At 50.1% G+C, this 20,491-nt stretch overlaps 1 protein-coding gene across 1 annotated transcript; it reads right to left on the minus strand.

Moving 5' to 3' along the window:
• Positions 1–5,084: 5,084 nt before the first annotated feature.
• On the minus strand, positions 5,085–9,667 carry Sapcd2 (suppressor APC domain containing 2). Its single transcript, XM_004654109.2, has 6 exons — positions 9,079–9,667; positions 6,797–6,909; positions 6,185–6,331; positions 5,917–6,024; positions 5,691–5,813; positions 5,085–5,603 (listed from the first exon to the last, which is right to left on the minus strand). Exons 1-6 carry the CDS (start codon positions 9,665–9,667, stop codon positions 5,475–5,477), a joined length of 1,209 nt encoding a protein of 402 aa, XP_004654166.2. The 3' UTR covers positions 5,085–5,474.
• Positions 9,668–20,491: the final 10,824 nt, after the last annotated feature.

The raw sequence follows: 20,491 nt of genomic DNA on the forward strand, positions 1-20,491 counted from the left end.
CCTCAAAAAAAAAAAAAAAGCTTTAGGCAACATAGCCCAAAGCATTTTCTTCCTTATTTCTAAAGTTCAAATGATGAGAAAGACAATTATACAAAACCACTGTGTTGGGCTGGAGAGATGGCTTAGCAGTTAAGCGCTTGCCTGTGAAGCCTAAGGACCCCAGTTCAAAGCTCAATTCCCCAGGACCCACATTAGCCAGATGCACAAGGGGGCGCACGTGTCTGAAGTTCATTTGCAGTGGCTGGAGGCCCTGGCGTACCCATTGTTTCTCTCTCTCTCTCTCTTTCTCTTTCTGTCACTCTCAAATAAAAAAAATTAAAATTAAAAGCACTGTGTGGCTTCAGATATGCTCACAATGATTCAGACACCAGTGTCCTTATCAACTGATGAAATGATTGTAAGGTGTGGTACATATACATAACAAAGTTTTTGTTGTTTTGTTTCTAAGGTAGAGTCTCACTGTAGCTCCAACAGACCTGGAATACACTGTGTAGTCTCAGGCTTGCCTCAAACTCATGGTGATCCTCTTACTTCTGCCTTCTGAGTGTTGGGATTAAGGATGTACACCACTACTCCTGGCCACAATGGAGTTTTTATCCAGCTGTAAAAATAAATAAATAAATAAATAAATAAACGAAATTAGGGTTGGAGGTATGGCGTTTGCCTGCAAAGCCAAAGGACCCAGGTTTCATTCCCCAGGACCCATATAAGCCAGATGCACAAAATGTATCTGGAGTTTGTGGCTGGAGGCCCTGGTGTGCCCATTCTCTCTGTCTCTCTATCTATCTCTGTCTCTTTCTCTCAAATAAATAAAATAAAAATGTCTTTTAAAAAAAGAAAAATGAAATTACAAAATGTACAGGAAAAATAGGTAGATCTAGAAAAGATCATCAGTGTTCTGAGACATGACCATTTAGTGCTCAGCACTACATGAGACATCTATAACATCCTCCAAGACTCAAGGAAGTGTAGGAGGGCTTTGGAATGCTGTCTTCCAGATACAAAGTAGCTGGTGCATTCCGGACTTCACAGTGGCTATTGTTACCTGCACAAGACCTGCATAATATTGGGCCCATTAATATGTTATTGGATGGTGTGGGGGGCAAAAAAAAAAAAAAGAAGAAGAAATGACATTAAAATAGAAGGGGACTGGGCATGGTGGCACCCACCTTTAATCCCAGCACTCGGGAGGTAGAGGTAGGTGGATCACTGTGAGTTCGAGGTCACCCTGAGACTACATAGTGAATTCCAGGTCAGCCTGGGCTAGAGTGAGACCCTACCTTGAAAAAACAATAAATAAGTTTGTTTTTTTTTAAGGGGACTGAGAAGATGGCTCAGTGGTTAAAGGTGCTTGTTTGTTGTGGTAGTTTAAATACCATAGTTTGAATATATAGCCCTATAGGCTGAGGTGTTTTATTAAAATTGAGCTTGCTGAGCCCAGCATGGTGGCACAGGCCTTTAATTCCAGCACTTGGGGGGGGGCAGAGGTAATAGGATCACTGTGAGTTTGAGCCTATCCTGAGACTCAATAGTGAATTCCAGGTCAGCCTGGGCTAGAGGGAGATCCTACCTCAAAACAATATATATAAAATAAATAATAAAATGAAAATGAGTTTGAGCATGAGTCCCTAGGCTGGCAGATCCCTGCTACAAGGTGGCGTATCACTGGTGGCGGATCTAAGTCCACCCCGTGGAGAGCAGTTTGAGCTCTGGCGGCTCCTGCTTGCTGGTGTTGGTTTTCTCTGCTATGCTGATGTATGATGGAATGAGCCAGATTCTTCCTCCACTGAGGGAACTTCCCCTGGACTTTGTAAATCTGAAATAAACCCTTTTCCTCCCAAAAGCTGTGTGTAGTTGGATGTTTGTCCCAGCAAGGAGGAGCTGACTGCAACAGTTACAAAGCCCGTCAGCCTGGGTTGGATCCCCCAGTACTCACATAAAGACAGATACACAAAGTGGCGCATGTGTCTGGAGTTCGTCTGCAGCGGCTGGAGGCCCTACACGCCCGTATGTTCTTCTCTCCCTCTCCCTCATTGCTCAGCTGTGTGTACCCCTGAGATGGAGTCTCACTGAACCCAGAAACGATATTTTGGGGCAGATTAGCTGACCAGGAAGCTCCAGTGATTTTCCAATCTTTGCTTCCCACAGGTCCACGGTAATAGGTGTGTGTGGCCATGCCCAGCTGTTTATGTGGGTGCTGGAGAATCAAACTCAGGCTGATGCAGGCCTCTGTAGCTGTGCAGCAAACACTTGTAACCATTGAGCCATCTCTCCAGGTCCAAGATTTTTTTTTGTTTTGTTTTGTTTTTTTTGAGGTAAGGTCTCGCTCTAGCCCAGACTGACCTGGAATTCACTATGTAGTCTCAGGGTGGCCACAGTTGCCTCCCCAGTGCTGGGATTAAAGGCCGTGCACCACCAGCCTGGCTCCTTTCTTTTTGTTTTGTGAGACAGTGTCTCATGTAACCAAAGTTTACTTCAAACTCATTATGTAGTAGAGGATAACTTTGAATTTCCGATTCTCCTGCCTCTTCCTACCAAGTGCTAGGAATAGAAACATGTGCCACCATACCCAGCTATACGGTGCTGGAGCTCACACCCAGGGCTTCATGCAAGCACTCTGCCAGCTGAGCTATGTCGCCAGCCCAAAAGATTACATTTATTGATCTGGAGAGATGGCTTAGCAGCTAAAGCGTTTGCCTGAAAAGCCAAAGGACCCAGGTTCAATTCCCCAGGAGCCATGTAAGCCAGATGCACAAGATGGCGCATGTGTCTGGAGTTTGTTTCCAGTGGCTGAAGGCTCTGCCATGCCCATCCTCTCTCACTTTCTCTCAAATCACTATGTAGTCTCAGGGTGGCCTCAAACTTGGCAATCCTCCTACCTCTGCCTCCCGAGTGCTGGGATTCAAGGCATGCGCCACCACTTCCAGCTATGAGAATATTCTTTTCTTTTTAAGTATTTTATTTATTTATTTGCTTGAGAGGCAGATACATGCAAAGGCACCTTTAAACCCTCACATCCTTGGAACTTACTCTTTTTTTGTGTGTGGTTTTTTGAGGTAGGGTCTCGTTCTAGCCCAGACTCACCTGGAATTCACTGTGTAGTCTCAGGGTGGCCCTGAACTCAAGACAACCCTCCTACCTCTACCTCCCAAGTGCTGAGATCAAAGGCATGCACCACCACACCTGGCTGAAACCTACTCTTCACAAAATCCATGAGGGCTGAAAATCTCTGTCCTTCTCAACAAGGCGCACATTTCCTCCCAGGGCCAGTGAGCAATGTCTCCGGACTGGGAGCCTATCTATGCTACCTGCACTAGCAGAGAGAAGCCAGGGATGCCACCTACCTGACAAGACAGTCACCCTATATGATGACACTTGTCTGCTCTGCACCACTAGGGCTGAGGCGCCACAGATCTGTGCTGACCCCTGCCAATCTCCTGGGTCAACTGGGCCACTTTAAATTCCCTCTCAAGGTCTCTGGGGTCACATGAACAGCCTGGCTCCAGGCTGCAAACTTCCACGAGACTAAAAGGAGTATTAAGAAACCACAGACATATTTTTGCCACTCTGTATGGAATATGAGGGCCATGAGGCCACTTTGCTGTGTTCCCATGTGTCACCTTGTTTCCATTTACCTCAGAGTGCAGGTCCAGTGACTGGCACCCTGGAGTAGAGCCTGTTGACCTATCTCTTGCCTCCAGTCCTGTGACAATGTCAGGAGGAATTGCAGAGGTTTTGAGTGTGTGGGACATATTTCAAGGGGAAGCCTGCTGCCTGGCTAAACACCTCAGAGGTGCACGTGGCTTTGTGAGGACAGGTAAGAGCTAATGGGCAAAGCAACAAGCAGCTCCAGGAGATGATCTATGTGGAGCAAAGCCTAGGAGAGGGGAGGGGAGGCTGAAGAGAGGTGGGGGTTCACGGAGGATGAGGCCAGGCTTCAGTTCTGGAATGTCTCAGGGTTGTGTTTGAGTAATTTACTCCACCAGGGAAGCGTCCTCAGGGCCTGAGGGGTGTGGGTGCCTGGTCATGGAATGGAAGAGCCAAATCCAAGGACCATGAAGGAGGCCCATTTCAGAAGGCCTGGGGACAGGCTCAACGTGATGAGAATGAAAGCGCTCACAGCTCGTACTGCTGTAACCAGTGCAAGGCAAGCCCACCAGGGTGTCTGGGGCTTGTGGGACACAATTGCTCTTTGGACCTAGAACGTACTTCTAACTATGGAGCAGGTGCCTTGGGCACTGGGCTAACACATTCCTGACCTGCCCCATCCTGTAAGGCTGAGTGCAGACTGCTGCCTGATCCCTGTACCCTGAAATTCCCTCCACACTGGTGGCCCCTGCCCTTGGTTCTGGTGACAGTGAGTACCAAGTGCTATGGGACCAGGCTGGGCAGACCCCACCCCCTCCACCCCACCAAAGCTGCCAATGGGAGGCCTGGGCAGAGGAACAGAGTGACACCTGAGGGGACTTCACCCTGGGCTCTTCTTATGTCTCTAGGTTCCCTTTTCTGTGGCCGAGACAATGTGTTCCCTCCCTGCCTTCCAGGGACAAGCTGCAGTTCCGGATCTTGGGTAACCTGTGCCCCGAGGAATGGGTGTGTTCTGCTGTCTTGCCCACACTAGACCTCACAGCCTGGCTGGGGCCCAGGCTCACTCCTTATAGGGACAGAAGCCTCCCCACAGGAGGAACACACAGTAAGCCACCCTGGAGACTATCTTCACAGGCCACAGGTGGCTCCATGGGATTTAGTCTTGGCCAGGAGGATAAAGAGCCACATGGTTTTAGGGCCTGGGCCTGTGGGCAGGGAAGGTAAGCCAAGCTCTTGGCCTCATTCCAGAAAGTTGCTGGCCTGGTCCAATCACAGCCAATTATCCTTCTCTAGCCCCACCCCACACCCTCTGTCTGCTCCCATCTGGGCCACAGCCACCTGTCTTGGTGTCTTTGGTGGAGGAGAAGCTGTGGCCACTGAACCCCCTAACCTCTCTCTGTTCCCAGGTCTCTCAGCCCACACACACAGGACAAAACCTGCCTACAAGGAGGACCAGTTCAGTCAGCACCCTCTGCCGGGAATTGTCAGAAGTGCAGTCCAGTGTAACCAGTTCTTTACTAGAGACCAGGGCCCCAGGGTCTACATGCAGGAAGAAACAAGACAGCTGTAAACATGACCCGTCTGTCCAGGGCTGCCTGAGATCTGGTAAACATGAGGAAGGGGCCCCCAACTGTCCACTGACAGTGGAAATAGCAGCATCAGGCTGTACCAACACAACAGAGTCCTGCCCTGATTGGCACCCCAAGTGTAAGGGGCCAGCCTGGGGTGAGCATCCAGGGAACCCAGATTGCATGGATGGAGAGAGGGTCCCACTCAAGGACTCTGTCCAGGCCAGCTGGTAGTCTCCAGTCAGAGGGTGGGCTCAAAGGGGTGCCTCGGGGCTGAAGCAGAGACTGTGTGTGTGCGTCCAAGGGAGGCACACACAGCTAGATGAAGGTAGAGTCCAGAGGCCCCGCTTCTTGCTGGCTGAGAGCTCGGGCCTCAAATAGCTGCTTGATGAGGGCAGATTTCTCCTGCTCCAGCTGAGTGATGCGCTCGCTCTTGTCAGTCACCTCCTGGGTGGGGAGGGGCAGCAGGTAGGTGGTCAGGGCCAGGGAACACAGCCAGGTCTCCCACGCCATCCCCTCTTTGCCCACACCTACCTGGGTGAGCAGCCGGTTCTGCTCTTTCAGCATGAGGATGGTCTGCTGCTGCCAGCCTGGGGCTGAGGGCGAGGTGGGGACCAGGGTGGGACCTGGGGGCCCTGAAGAGGCTGACGGCAGAGCCTGCAGGAAGTCACAGTCAGGCAGGACTCTCCTGGGCACAGTCTCCGGGACAAGGATGACGGGTGGCCCAGCAGAGGTGCCGGACAAGCAACAGAGCACTCACCCTCCCAGCACAGGCCGCAGCCAACAGCTCTCCCAGGCACCGGGCCACCTCCTGCACTTTCGGCAGCAGCCGCCCTAGAGGGCGCGGGCTTCCAGCAGTCCCAGGGTCCTGGGGGAGGAAACAGGGAACACCAAGTCACGAGGGGGTGCTTGCAGTTGGCACTCCTGCCCCCCCCCCCACACACACACTTGAAGTAGCTACTCAGAGCCTTGGAGGGAGCCCAGGGGAGTTGGTGGGAGGCAGCCTCGGGTGGTGTGCCGGCACTTACGGCACCAGCTCTGCTCTGGCCCAAGCGGCGCTGACGTTCCTGCACGCGCTGCAGCTGCTGCTGGTACCATTCGCGGCCCCGTGCCATCATCTCCAGACCCTGCAGCAGCACCTCCTGCTCCTGCTCCAACTCCTTCATCTGCTTCACCTATACACACAAACACACACACGTGTGCACACGGGAATGCACACGTGCCAGAAAGCACATCAGCACTGTGCAGACCCACAAGTGCCTGTGTGCTCTGAGAGCCTCAGGCATACAAGTTGAGACCTGCGGGCATGTAGACCAGCACACGGCCACGAATAGAGGCTTGTGTGCAATCCGCAAAGGCATGTGTGGATGTCCAGCCTGTGCATGGAAGCCCCAAACCTCTGCAGGGCGATGGTCCAAACAATGTCACCACATATCGCTAAAGAACCTTACAGGCCCCCCGCCTTCTGCCTAGCCATATTTGTCTCTTTGGAAGACTCGAGCTCCGATGGGGAGAGAGACATTCAGAGCTGACTTCCATTCCCTCCAGAGCTACCCCCGATACCCTGGCCGGGCTGCTTCTCCCCGGTTTCCAGCCTCCTGGACAACACAGAGCGTCCCTGGGAGTTCCGTCCCTCTCACCAGGCCACAGTCCACGCCATTGGTGATTGTGTGCCTCCGACGCTCCCCTCGGGTCCGTGGAGCCCGTCTGGCATCACCCGTGCCTACCTCCAGAGCCTTGCAGGCCAACGCACCTGTAGGGATGAAGCAGGGTCCTTGCTCAACCTAGTGGGCTCAACACCCCAGCCCAGTTTCTCAGCCCATTCCAGAACCTCCAACCAACCCTGGTGAAGCAAACTCTGGGAACAAAGCCTATGCCACTTGGGAGCCTCTGCCAGACCCAACTCCCAGGCATAGCCCATCTTGTGCCTTTATGCCTGGCTAGGATCTGGCTTCCTCTTGCCTGCCTTTCTCCCCACACCTGCCTGGGCTTGCTGGGGACTGAGGCTTCATGCAGCTTTTCTCTGCAACCCTCCCCCTGTGCGCAGAACACGGTGGAGACATCTCAGGGTCTCAAAGGCTGCTGGGAAAAGGGTAAGGGACAAGAGATAGGTAGGCAAGAGCCTCGTGGAGGCAGCAGCTGGTACAGGAAAGACCTGGGTCTGGCTGAGGGGCCTGCCGTTGTCCAGGAGTGGTCACAGTACGAAGTGAGTCCCGTGGAGAAGGCGCAGTTAAACAGCCAACAATGTCCTTGCACTCATGTACACCTGCCCTGTCTGTCAAGGACTTGATGTTTGTCAGGCTCCCTGTCTACAGCAGTGGGGTGCAGGCATGGAGGAGGGCACCCACCCTCAGTCCTCCAACTACATCTCAGGCTTCATCCTTGAAGCCATAACCCACTGCTTGGCGCTGGGAGGAGGTTGATTCATAATTGGGCTCTTGTGTGCGCAGCAGGGATTCTAGCTCCAACAGGCTCATGTCCCAACCTGCTGTGCCGAGTGGCCTGTAGCTCCCAGGTGAGGCAGCGGGAGGTGCATGGGCAAGATGTTGCTTCCAGAAGGTGGGGACAGAGGAAGTCCTCACACTGGGGGCTGGGAAGGCACTCCAGTACACCTGAGACTGACTAGTATAGGGAAGGAGGCCTGAACCACTGGGCTTGGAACATGGAAGGCCATATTTGTGTTAGGAGAAGGTTCCTAGGGAACTAGAGGGGTCTTAGAGCTCCACATTTGTTGCCACCTCAAAACCAGTTTTATCAAGCGTGCACTCACCTTGTCTAAGCCTCAGTTGGCCTGTAAAGAGGTGACAGAGCCTGGCCCAAGGCCTGCAGAGCAGTGGGCTGAATGCTGCTCAGTTACTGGTCCTGGGCACATAGTTACTGACTGGTATCACAAGGGGCATCATGGTGGAGCAGGGCAAACCCTGAGTCTGTCCATGATATATAATGCCACAGGAATGACCAGCTACCCCCAGAAGCACCGCACCACAGGCACAAGGAGGCAGAGCTCTCAGCCTGGGGAGGGCGGGGCGGTGGTGGCTGCTGGATCAGTTTACCAGGAAGGCAGGGGCCACTGTCACAGCAAATGCTGGTTTTGACGTGGTACAACATGGCTGAGGCAGAATGAGGCTGGCAAAACAGTGGGCAGCGCCAAAACAGACTGGCAACTGTCACTAATGGCAGGCCGGCACCTGACCAGCAGGTGCGCAGGCTGAATGGGCTTTGGAGGGCCCTGGCTGCACTGGGAGCCTGCCCCCATTCCCGGCCATAATGGAGGTCCTGTTTCCAAGTCAGGTGCTGGAGGGGCAGACAGGGGTCCATTCAACAGTCTCCTGCCTCTGCCAACTGGACCGGAAGCCTGGAGTGGAGCCCACTGGAGGTCCCCAGAGACTGGTCTGTGACTGTAACGTTGGCTGCACCACAGCCTAGCAGGTGCTGCAGAAGATACCCCCTTTTCTTCTGCACTTGGGGTCCACACCTCTGGGCCACCTCCAGCAGCTCCTGCCTACACCCCTGTCCTGGGTGGGGGAAGTGTGGGCCCAGTCCTGTAAGCTGAGCTGTCACACGGAGAAGGACCATCAGACCACTTTGGGAGACCTTTTCTCCTAGTCAGACACTTCTGCCCCAGACATAAGGATGAAGGTCCAAGTGTGCCCCGGGGCGGAAGCGGGTATTAGGAGGCAGCATGCCTTCCCTCACAGTGCCAGATGTCTGTGCCCAGCTCAGACTCGAGACGGAGTGGATTCCCGGTGGGTATTTAGTCATCCTACCGCCCTTGGCTGCCCTCAGGCCCCAGCGTACACAAGGGCAGGCAACCCAAGGCTCTGGCCCCCAACCAGAGCGACCCCCATCTCTTTTCCACCTGGGAGATCCTGGGCACCGGCTCGGAGCAAGGAGACGGGGCCGGGGGTAACCCCGCACTCACCAGCGTCCGCGCTCGTGCTCCGCTCCAGAGCGGTGCTCTGGGGCCACTCGGGCTCCGCGAGACAGGGCGCCCCCTCCGTGGGGCTGCAGGGCAGCTCAGGGGTCCGCGATGAGACCCCCGGGCCTGCCTGCGGGGGGCGCGCGCCCAGGGGCAGAGGTTTCCTCTCCAGAACAGTCCGCGGTTCGTCTGCCGGTGGGAACACCAGGCGCTGCGGGGGCAGCGGCGGCGGCGGCAGCGGCTGGTCGCCAAGCCGGACGGGGACGCGTGGCTGATCCCGAGGGCCGCCGTCGGAGCTCAGTAGCGAGGTGCGCAGGCCGGCCACGAAGCGCTCGAAGGTCAGGTAACCACTGGCTGGGGCCACCTGGCGCAGGCCCTCGAGCACGCCGCGGGGCAGCTCGCTGGCATCGGCGCCCTGCCAGCGGGACTCGATCTCGCGCAGGTGCACGTAGCCACGCCGCCGGTCGTCCAGGATGTCGAAGAGGGTGTGCAGGCTCTGCAGGAAGGCCCGGGGCAGCCCCTCGGTACTCGGCACCGGAGCAGGCCCGGCGGGCGGTAGGCGGCCCCGCTCGGCCATCGCGGCCACGGCCATGAGATCCCGGCTTCCAGGCCGCGTTCCCTCTCTTTCCCCCGCGTCCGTCCCCGCGCGGCGGCCGGACGGCGGGACCGGCCGGGCGCGCGCGACCCGCGGCGACAATAGCAGCTACTTTTGAACGGAGCTCCGCTCGCGGCGTCAGCTCTCATTAGCATTCGCCGCAGCCATTGGCTGAATCTGGACCATCTGCGGCCGGATTGGCTTGGCGGCCTCCAGCCTAGGTTTGATTTTTCTAGAGGTAGGGGCACACACACACACACCACCGCTCCAAGGTTGGGGAACCCCCAAACTCTTCCCTACAATACCCCGGTTTCCACGCCCTACAAGCCTCCAGCAGCTGCTCAGCATTTTGTCGGGTCCAGCAGGACGCACATCGATTCCAGGAGCAGAAATCCCTTGCCCGAGTACCTTCAAGTTTAAGGATGGGGAGCAGGCATCTCCTCCACATCCCTTGGGTCTTCTTTACTGAGAGTCCCCAGGCCACCGGTTGACTCTGGGGCCCCCTTCTCTTTCACTAGGAGGGCCCCAAGAGGATCATAGGCTCCAGCCAGCTGGGCGCACTCCCACACAGAGGCCTCTGCCGCAGCCACTGGCAGCTCCTCCTCTGGCCCCTTGGGGCAGTCTGCCTTGTTCTGCCAGCTGCCAGACAAAGCCACTTTATCCTGTGTCCCCAGATGACCATCCGGTGACCAGCTCCCTTGGCTCTCTGGTTCTTGTTCCCCACCCCAGCCCTTTCTTCTATGGACATCCAACCATTCTGGCTCTCATAGCCCTGGGTCTAGCTTTCCAGCAAGGATCACTAGATCACAGACTCCATCTGGTCCACTAAAATGCCTTAGGCTGTGTTCTTATCCCAGAATCCCATCTCCAGACTAGTCAGGAGCACCCCCTAGGGGCCATGGAGGTCTTCAGGGTGTTCTCTGCCTGGACCACTTCCGGCTCCCAGAATTCTCCCTTGGCCGATCTTCCAGGCCTTCCTTGGCCAATCTCCCAAACTTCTGAATGTCACAGGTACCTAGCTACTGAGCACTGTGTGTTAGGTGCTGTCTCTGCTTGCTTGTTTGCCTGCTTGCTTGCTTTCTTGTTTGTTTGTTTATTTTTGTTTTTTTGAAGTAAAGTCTCACTCTAGCTCAGGCTAACCTGGAATTCACTATGTAGTCTCAGGGTGGCCTGGAACTCCTGGTGATCCACCTACCTCCGAGTGCTGGGATTAAAGGTGTACACCACCACCCCCGGCTTGTCTCTGCTTTCTAAGTGCACTGTCCATCTTCAGCAGCATTGTGTCATTTAGACAGTTCTTGACTCTCTGCTCCCTCCAGCCCCTTTTGAGCAGGCCTCAGCAAACCTGTGTGCCTTAGGATCAAGGCTTCAGGGCATATGTCTCAGGCTCCCCTGGATCTACTTCTCTGAGGTAATTCAAAATTGGGGCTACTTCAGGATAAGACATTGTGGTGGGGGGGGGAGCACCTAAAGACCTATTAGCCCAGAGATTTCCCCAAGGAGTTTATCTTCTCCCATCCCATGTCCCGAGACCTCGGGGTGCCTCCATCCCCTCACCTCCACGCCCTGGCTCTCACTCTCCTACCGGGAAGGAAAAGCCCCTCCTCTCTACTGGCTGATAGCTGTGCATCCTTCTGACCTTACTCAAGGAGTTGATTTCCCTGACCCCCAAAGTTTGCTTAGATGCTTCAATCTTAAGTGCCTAGTGAAGGCAACGGTCTCCCCATAAGTCAATGTGCTGATTAAATGTTTTGTGCGTGTGTGTGTGTGTGTGTGTGTGTGCGCGCGCGCGTGTTGTAGGGTCTCCCTCTAGCCCAGGCTGACCTGGAACTCACTCTCTAGTCCCAGGCTGGCCTATAACTCACTGATGTCCTCCTACTTCAGCCTCCCAGATGCTAGGACTAAAGGTGTGCACCACTGTGCTCAGCCTTTCTAAAATTATTTTTAAAAAATATTTTACTTATCACCAGGTGTGGTGGTGCAGGCCTTTAATTCCAGCACTTGGGAGACAGAGGTAGGAGAATCGCTGTGAGTTTGAGGCCACCCTGAGATTACATAGTGAATTCTAGGTCAGCCTGGGCTAGAGTGAGACACTACATTGTAAAACAATAAAAAAATTAAATTTCCTGGGCGTGGTGTGGTACACGCCTTTAATCCCAGCACTGAGGAGGCGGAGGTAGAAGGAATGCTGTGAGTTTGGGGCCACCCTGAGACTACATAGTTAATTTCAGGTCAGCCTGGACCAGAGTGAGACACCTACCTCAGAAAAACAACAACAATAAAAAAATTTATAAGCAGAGAAAGAAAGAATGAATGAATGAAAAAGGACTCCAGTTGCTGCAAATGAACTCCAGAACCATGTGCTTCCTTGTGTATCTGGCTTTACATGGGTACTGGAGAACCGAACCTGGGTCATTAGGCTTTGCAAGCAAGCACCTTAACCACTAAGCCATCTCTCCAGCTCCCTTAAATAATTTTTAAAAATATTTTATTAGCCAGCTGTGGTGACATATGCTTTTAATCTCAGCACTGGGGAGCCAGAGGTATGAGTATCACCATGAGTTTGAGGTCACCCTGAGACTACAGAGTGAATTCCAGATCAGCCTGGGCTAGAGCAAGACCCTAACTTGCAAAACCAAAAAAAATTTCCCTTTTATTATTTAGTGCTGGAGAGATGGTTCTGCTGTTAAGGTGCTTGCCTGCAAAGCCTAATGACCTCAGTTCTATTCTCCAGTACCTACTTAAACCCAGATGCACAGAGTGGCACATATATCTGGAGTTTGTTTGCAGTGGCTGGAGGACCTGGCACCCCTACACACACACACACACATGCACACACACACACACATATACTCCCTTTCTTCTTGCAAATAAATAAATATATATTTTTTAATTTGCTGCTAAGGGCCGGGCATGGTGGTACGTGCCTTTAATCCCAGCACTTGGGAGTCAGAGGTAGGAGGATCACCATTGAGTTCGAGACCACCCTGAAACTACATAGTGAGCTCCAGGTCAGCCTTGGCTAGAGTGAGACTCTACCTTGAAACCCCCCCACACACAAAAAAAAATGCTGTTAATCTAGTTGTGGTAACACACACCTTTAATCCCAGCACTAGGGAGGCAGAGGTACGAGGATTGCTGTGAGTTTGAGGCCACCATGAAACTACATAGTGAATTCCAGGTTAGCCTGAGCTACAGTGAGACCCTACCTCAAAAAAAAAAGTTCTTTTTTTTTCCCCTGTGATCTGGCCCGAACACCCATGTAAGTCTGTCTACCTTCCCAGGGAGGCTGGGAAGAGGAGACTACTCCTCTGGAATTGGGCATTTTTCTGTTTGCCTTTTGTGTCATGCTTTGGGATATCTTCTCATTTTGATTATAAGTATGGTTTATCATAATCCCCAAGTCCTTCACTACTTTTTTATTTATTTATTTTTGGTTTTTTGAGGTAGGGACTTGCTCTAGCCCAGGCTGACCTGGAATTCACTACTAAGTCTCAGGGCGGCCTCGAACTCACAGCGATCTTCCTACTTCTGCCTACCGAGTGCTAGGATTAAAGGCGTGCGCCACCACACCCGGTTTTATTTATTTATTTAGAGAGGCAGGTAGAAAGAGATAATGAGTGCATCAAGGCCTCTACCCGTATCAAACGAACTCCAGACACACACCCCTATGCATCTGGCTTATGTTGGGTACTAAGGAATCAAACCTGGGTCTTTAGGTTTTGCTGGCAAACACCTTAACCACTAAGCCATCACCCCAGCCCATATTCCTTTTTTTAATTTTAATTTACTTTATTTGTTAGAAAGAGAGAGAGAATGGGTATATCAGGGACTCTAGCCACTGCAAATGAACTCCGGATGCATGTGCCACCATCTCTGCATCTCTGGGAAAAAGCCTACTTGGTCAAGGTGAATGATCTTTCTGATATATTCTTGTATTCTGTTTGCCAATATTTTGTTGAGAATTTTTGCATCTATGTTCATGAGGGACATTGGTCTGTAATTTTCTTTCTTTTTTTTTTTTTTTTTTTTTTTGTTCTATCTTTGCCTGGTTTTGGTGTCAGGGTGATGCTGGCTTCATAGAAGGAGTTTGGTAGGATTCCTTCCTTTTCTATTTTATGGAAAAGCTTAAGAAGCAATGATGTTAGTTCTTCCCTGAAGGTCTGGTAAAATTCACCAGTGAATCCATCTGGGCCTGAACATTTTTTATTTGGGAGATTTTTGATTACTGCTTGGATCTCCATACTTGTTATAGGTCTATTTAAGTGATTAATATCATCTTGATTTAATTTAGGTAGGTCATATAAATCAAGGAAATCATCCATTTCTTTCAGATTTTCATACTTAATGGAGTATATTCTTTATAGTATGTCCCTATGATTTTTTGAATTTCTCTGGTATCTGTTGTGATGGTGCCTTTTTCATCTCTAATTTTATTAATTTGTGTCTCTTCCTTCTTCCTTTTGGTCAGATTTGCTAAGGGTTTATCAATTTTGTTCATCCTTTCAAAAAACCAACTCTTTTGCTTAGTACTGTAACATCACAACTTCCAAGGCTCAGGGTCTATTGCAGAAGAGGTGGTTGAAAGAATGTAAGAGCCAAAGGAAGGGTAGGACTTCTTACAACATGCTCCCTCCAGACACAAAATGGCCTGGATATCCATGACCTCACAGTGCCTGACGCTACCTACACAAGACCATCATAAGAGGAGGAAAAGATCATGACATCAAAATAAAAGAGAGACTGATTGAGATGGGGAGGGGATGTGATGGAGAATGGAATTTCAAAGGGGAAAGTGGGGGGAAGGAGGGTATTACCATGGGATATTTTTTATAATCATGGAAGTTGTTAATAAAAACTTAAAATAAAAAACCCTGTTTCATTGATTCTTTGTCTTTTTTTTTGTTTGTTTCTATTTCACTAATTTCTGCCCTAATCTTTATTAGCTCTTTTCACCTACTTATTTTCTGTTTGCCTTTTTCTTCTTTTTCCAAGGCTTTAAGGTGAAGTATTAGGTCGTTTACTTGAGACCTTTCTAATTTCTTAATATGGGCACTTGAAGCTATAAATTTCCCTCTTACTACTGCCTTCATTGTGTCCCAAAGGTTTTGGTATGTTGTGTTCTCATCCTTTTTTTTTTTTTTTTTAGATTTTTTTTGTTCATTTATTTATTTATTTATTTGAGAGTGACAGACATAGAGAGAAAGACAGAGGGAGAGAGAGAGAATGGGCGCGCCAGGGCTTCCAGCCTCTGCAAACAAACTCCAGACGCGTGCGCCCCCTTGTGCATCTGGCTAACGTGGGACCTGGGGAACCGAGCCTCGAACCGGGGTCCTTAGGCTTCACAGGTAAGCGCTTAACCACTAAGCCATCTCTCCAGCCCTCATTATCTTATTATTTATATAGACTTATTATTATATAGACTCTGAATTTTTTTATTTCCTTCTTGATTTCTTCATGACCCATTCATCATTTAGTAGTGTATTGTTTAGTTTCCATGATTTTGTGTATGATCTACAGCTTTTCTTGCTGTTGATTTATAGTTTGATTCCATTGTGGTTAGATACAATGCAAGGAATTATTTCAATTTTCCTGTATTTGTTAAGATTTGCTTTGTGTCCTAACATATAGTCTATTTTAGATAATGTTCCATGTGCTGCTGAAAAGAATGTGTATTCTGCAGCATCTGGATGAAATGTTCTGTATAGATCTGTTAGGTCCATTTATTCTATGACCTCATTTAACCCAGATGCCTGTTTATTTTTTTGCCAGGATGACCTGTCAACTGATGAGAGTGGGGTGTTAAAGTCCCCCACTACCACTATGTTTGGTGTTATCTGTGACCTTAGTTCTAATAGCGTTTGTTTGAAGAAGTTGGGAGCCCCTGTGTTAGGTGCATATGTTTAGGATTGTAATGTCCTCCTGTTGGAATGTGCCTTTAATCAACATAAAGTGACATTCCTTATCTTTCCTAATGAAGTCTACCTTGTCAGATATTAGGATAGCAACCCCTGCTTGTTTTCTAGGCCCATTTGCTTGAAACACTGTTTTCCAACCTTTCACCCTACAATAGTGTTCATCCTTTGTAGAAAGGTGAGTTTCTTGGAGGCAACAAATTAAAGGATCCTGTTGTTTAACCCAGTTGCAAACCTATGTCTTTTGGTTGGGGCATTGAGGCCGTTGATATTAAGAGATATTATTTTGTGCCATTTTTTGTAGTTCTTCTGGTTTTACCTGTGCTCTCTTGTATTAATTAACTAGTATGTGAGTATGGTTTGTTTTCTCCAGATTTCTTGTATATGTGCTTTTCTTTCTCTTCAGCATGGAGGATTCTTTCAAGTATTTTCTATAGAGCTGGTTTTGTCTTCAAATATTCCTTTAGCCTGTTTTTGTTGTGGAATGTCCTTATTTCTCCATGTACTTGAATGGATAGCTTTACAGGATAAAGTAATCTTGGTTGCCAGTTGTTCCCTTTCAGAACTCTTTCACTATTTCTTAATCTTAATCCTGGTTTGTTATTTAAAAGGGATTCTTTGTCCAGTGTTCCACCTGTGGGTGGAAGTTTTCCAGCCTTTTTCTAGGTGTCAATTTCTCCTAAAAAAATCTCATGAATTGTAATTTCTCCCAAAAACTCAATAATTCATAAAAATATTTTTACTTATATCAGAGAGACAAAGAACGAGGCAGAGAGAGAGAGGGAATATGGATGTGTCAGGGTCTTCTGTCATTGCAAAAGAACTCCAGATGCATGTACTACTTTGTACATCTGGCTTTATGTGAGTACTGGGGAATCAAAACCTGGGCCATCAGGCTTTGTGAGCAAGTGCCTTTAACTGCTGAGCCATCTCTCCAGCCCCCAAAGTGATGTTTAGGAGCAGGGTAGAGACACTTCCAGCCCTGGCATTGCCCTAGCCCATCATGAGTTCTGAGAAAGACTTATCTGGGCCATAAGTGGTGGTGCACACTTTTAATCCCAGCTCTCAGGAGGCAGAGGTAGGAGGATTGCCATGAGTTCAAAGCCACCCTGAGACTACAGTACGAAATCCAGGTCAGCCTGAGCTAGAGTGAGACCCTACAAAAAAAAAAGAAAAAGAAAGAAAGAAAGAAAAAAAGAAAGGGCTGGAGAGATGGCTTAGTGGTTAAGTGCTTGCCTGTGAAGCCTAAGGACCCTGGTTTGAGGCTCAATTCCCCAGGACCCACGTCAGTCAGATGCACAAGGGGGCGCATGCATCTGGAGTTCGTTTACAGTGGTTGGAGGCCGGGACACGCCCATTTCTTTCTCTCTGACTCTGTCTCTGTCTGTCGCTCTCAAATAAATAAAACTACATGAAAAAAAAATTTTAAAAAGAAAGAGCCAGGCACACGCCTTTAATCCCATCACTCAGAAGTAGGAGGATCACTGTGAGTTCAAGGCCACCCTGAGACTACATAGTGAATTCCCGGTCAGCCTGAGTTAGAGACCCTACCTTGAAAAACCAAAGAGCGATGAAGTCACAGTGAAAATGCCATCTTGGGGCAGGACACCAAGCCAAGACAAGGCTTGTGGGGTGGAGGTTCTGCAAATAGCCCTGTATGGGTGTTGGGGTTAGCTACTAGCAGAAACTCAGGACAGTAGGATTCAGACCAGAGCCCCTGGTTAACCCAAGTCTGGGGCCTCTCTAAGTATCCAGAACCCAGGGTAAAGGGAAGGTGACCTCAACTGGCCCTGGGTCTGTGTGCTTCCCTATGATCTCTGAAGAAAGGTCCAGAAGAGGGAAATGAGTACCTGGCTTTAGGCACAGGACAAAGGTGTGGCCCTGTGTCTTTCTGGCCTGAGCTCTGAGCACTTCCGCTTTCTACTCTTCCCCAGCCTGGTCTGACAGTCTTCCCACCCTGAGGCTTACAGCTTTGCTGTTCCTCTAGGGAACTTTCAGAGCCCAGCCCAGGTGTGGTTATGTTGTCATAGTGCCAGCCTGGGTCGGGGGTGGGGAGAGAGGTGCTTCCCAGTCCCAGCCTTTCCCAGGATTCTCTGGTCTCCACTGCTTACCTCCGGGCCCTGCTCCCCTGAAAGCAAAGGACAAGACTCCCCCCTCACAGGTGGTGATGGGGGTTTGAGTCTAGCAAGGCCTTGCTGACCTCACACCTGACTCGACTGTACTCCTAGCTGCTCAGGGACGCTTGTTCTTCTGGTTTTGCAAGTGCCTCTGGCTGCACTAAGCAGGGTTTTCCATCCTCTGATCTTGGTTCCACCCTCACGGTGAGTCAGGATCTTGGAGTTGTGATCTCAAGGACTCAGAGAGCATGCCTGACACCTGCCTCCAAGGAGCACGTGTCTCTCCTTGACCAGCCTCACAGAGGTGATAAGCAGTCCCACAGACTCTGACCTGGGGTGTGGAGTTGGCTCACCTGACTCCAGTCTACTGGCCTCACCCTACTGTGCTCACTCATTCGTTTAGTCCCCATTCCCCAAATAGTTGCTGGTCTGGTCATGGTGATGCTAGTTTTGGGTCCAACACTCATTTGCTCAGTAAACAAACATTTACTGAGTGTCCACTGTATGCCAGACACTCATTTAAGGTGAAGAGGCAGAGCAAGGAACAAATCAACATCCGGCCTTCGGGAGTTGACTTCTCATGGAGTAGACAGGCCTCTGGGAACACAGAAAAGGCATTGAATCCTGTGACATTCTGGGGAGGAGTGTCCAAGCAGGAAGAAGCAATTGCAAAGGCCCCAAGGCAAGCCTAACTCAGTCCTTGGAAAGACAAATCCTTTCTCTCATCCAGGAGAATATATTGTGGTCTGGACTCCATGAAGCCCAGATTCCTATGAGGGGCAAAGCAGACTGCCAGGAGACACACTTCTTTCACAGGGTTAGCCAGAACAGACCTGAGCTAGGTGGGCTTTTTCATCCAGGTGCTAAAGCATCATTTGAACTTTAAAGAGAGGGGGAAAATGTGTGTAATTTACTTATTTGCAAGGAGAGAGGTGGGGGAGAGAGAAGAGAGAACAGATGTGTCAGGGCCTCTTATCACTGCAAATGCACTCCAGATACGTGTGTCATTTGAATCTGGAGGGAGCCAGGGCCCCAGCCTTCATTTGAACTTTTTGTTTGTTTGTTTGCTTTCTGAGGTAGGGTCTCACTTTAGCCCAGGCTGACGTGGAACCCACTCTGCAGTCCCAGGCTGCCCTTGAACTCACAGTGATTCTCCTACCTCTGTCACCACCCCACCCCCAGTGCTGAGGCCTTTAAGGTGTGGTCCACCACGTCTGGCCTGAACTTTTTAAAACCTATTTTTAAAACATTTTATTTATTTATTTGAGAGAGAGAGAGAGGGGCAGCCATAGGCCTAGAGAGATAGTTTAGCAGTTAAGGCACTTGCCTACAAAGCCAAAGGATCCTGGTTTGATTCTCCAGGACCCAAATAAGTCAGGAAAACAAGGTGGAACATGTGACTGGAGTTTGTGTGCAGTGGCTGGAGGTCCTGGCACACCCTTTTCCCTCTCTCTCTCCCCCTCCCTCCCTCTCTCTCTCAAATAAAATTTGAAAAAAAAATTCCAGGCTTGGTGACACATGCCTTTAATCTTGGTACTCAGGAGGCAGAGATAAGAGAATTGCTGTGAGTTCAAGGCCACCCTGAGACTACATAGTGAATTCCAGATCAGCCTGGACTAGAGTGAAACACTACCTTGAAAAACCAAAAGAAAAGAGAAAGAAAGAAAGGGGGATTGAGAAATGGTTTAGCAGTTTAGCACTTGCCTGTGAAGTCTAAGGACCCTGGTTTGAGGCCCAATTCCCCAGAATCCACATAAGCCAGATGCACAAGGTGGCACCTGCATCTGGAGTTCCTTTGCAGTGGTTGGAGGCCATGGTGCGCCCATTCTCCCTCTCTCTCTCTCTCTCCACCTCTCTCTCTCTACCTCTACCTCTTTCTCTGTCACTCTCAAATAAATAAATATAAATAAATTTTAAAAGTTAAGAAAGAAGGGAGGGAGAAGGAAAAGATGCAGACACAGAAAGAGAAAGAATGGGTGCCAGGCCCTCTAGCCAGGGCAATCAAACTCCAGAGGCACGTGACACCTTGAGCATCTGGCTTTACGTGGCTATCAGGGAATCAAACGCTGACCCTTGGGCTTTGCAGGCAAGCGCCTTAACTACTGAGCCATCTCTTTAGCCCTGAAAACATAGTTTATTTATTTGAGAGAGAATGCATATGAATGGTCTTTTCCTGCTGTTCATAAACTCCAGATACTTGTGTCAGTTCTGCAACTAGCTTCACATGGGGAATCAAACCTGGACGATCAGGATTTGCAAGTAAGTTACCTTTAACTACTGAGCTATCTTCCTAGCCCTTGAACTTTCTTTTAAAAAAAAAAATTTTTATTTATTTATTTGACTGAGCGGGGAGAGAGAATGGGCACGCTAGGGCCTCCAGCCACTGCAAACGAACTCCAGACACGTGAGCCCCCTTGTGCATTTTGCTAACGTGGGTCCTGGGGAATCAAACCTAGGTCCTGTGGCTTTGCTGGCAAACGCCTTAACCAGCTAAGCCATATCTCCAGCCCTTCTTTTTTTTTTTTTTTTTTTTTTTTTTTGAGGTAAGGTCTCTAGCCCAGGCTGACCTGTAATTCACTACTCTCAGGGTGGCCTCGAACTCACGCTATCCTTCTACCTCGGCCTCCCAAGTGTTGGGATTAAAGGCCTGTTCCACCAAGCCGGAACAACCAAGCCGGAAGCTGCTGCAGAGCTTGCTTGAGCGCTTGGCGTTGGAAGGTGGGCCAGTGAGCCAGAGGGAGCAGCCCATGGCCCTGGATGTCCGACGCTTGTCTCTTGCCCTGACCGTC

The sequence above is a fragment of the Jaculus jaculus genome, chromosome 1 (assembly GCF_020740685.1).
Source record: "Jaculus jaculus isolate mJacJac1 chromosome 1, mJacJac1.mat.Y.cur, whole genome shotgun sequence".
In the NCBI taxonomy this organism is placed as follows: domain Eukaryota; kingdom Metazoa; phylum Chordata; class Mammalia; order Rodentia; family Dipodidae; genus Jaculus; species Jaculus jaculus.

Bases quoted from the DNA above. Each gene is read 5' to 3' on its own strand.
- Sapcd2 (XM_004654109.2), bottom strand. From the start codon at position 9,667: ATGGCCGTGGCCGCGATGGCCGAGCGGGGCCGCCTACCGCCCGCCGGG. The intron at 6,910-9,078 runs GTGAGTGCGGGG...TCATCCCTACAG, and splicing joins GAGCACGAGCGCGGACGCTG to GTGCGTTGGCCTGCAAGGCT. The intron at 5,604-5,690 runs GTAGGTGTGGGC...CTCCCCACCCAG, and splicing joins AGAACCGGCTGCTCACCCAG to GAGGTGACTGACAAGAGCGA.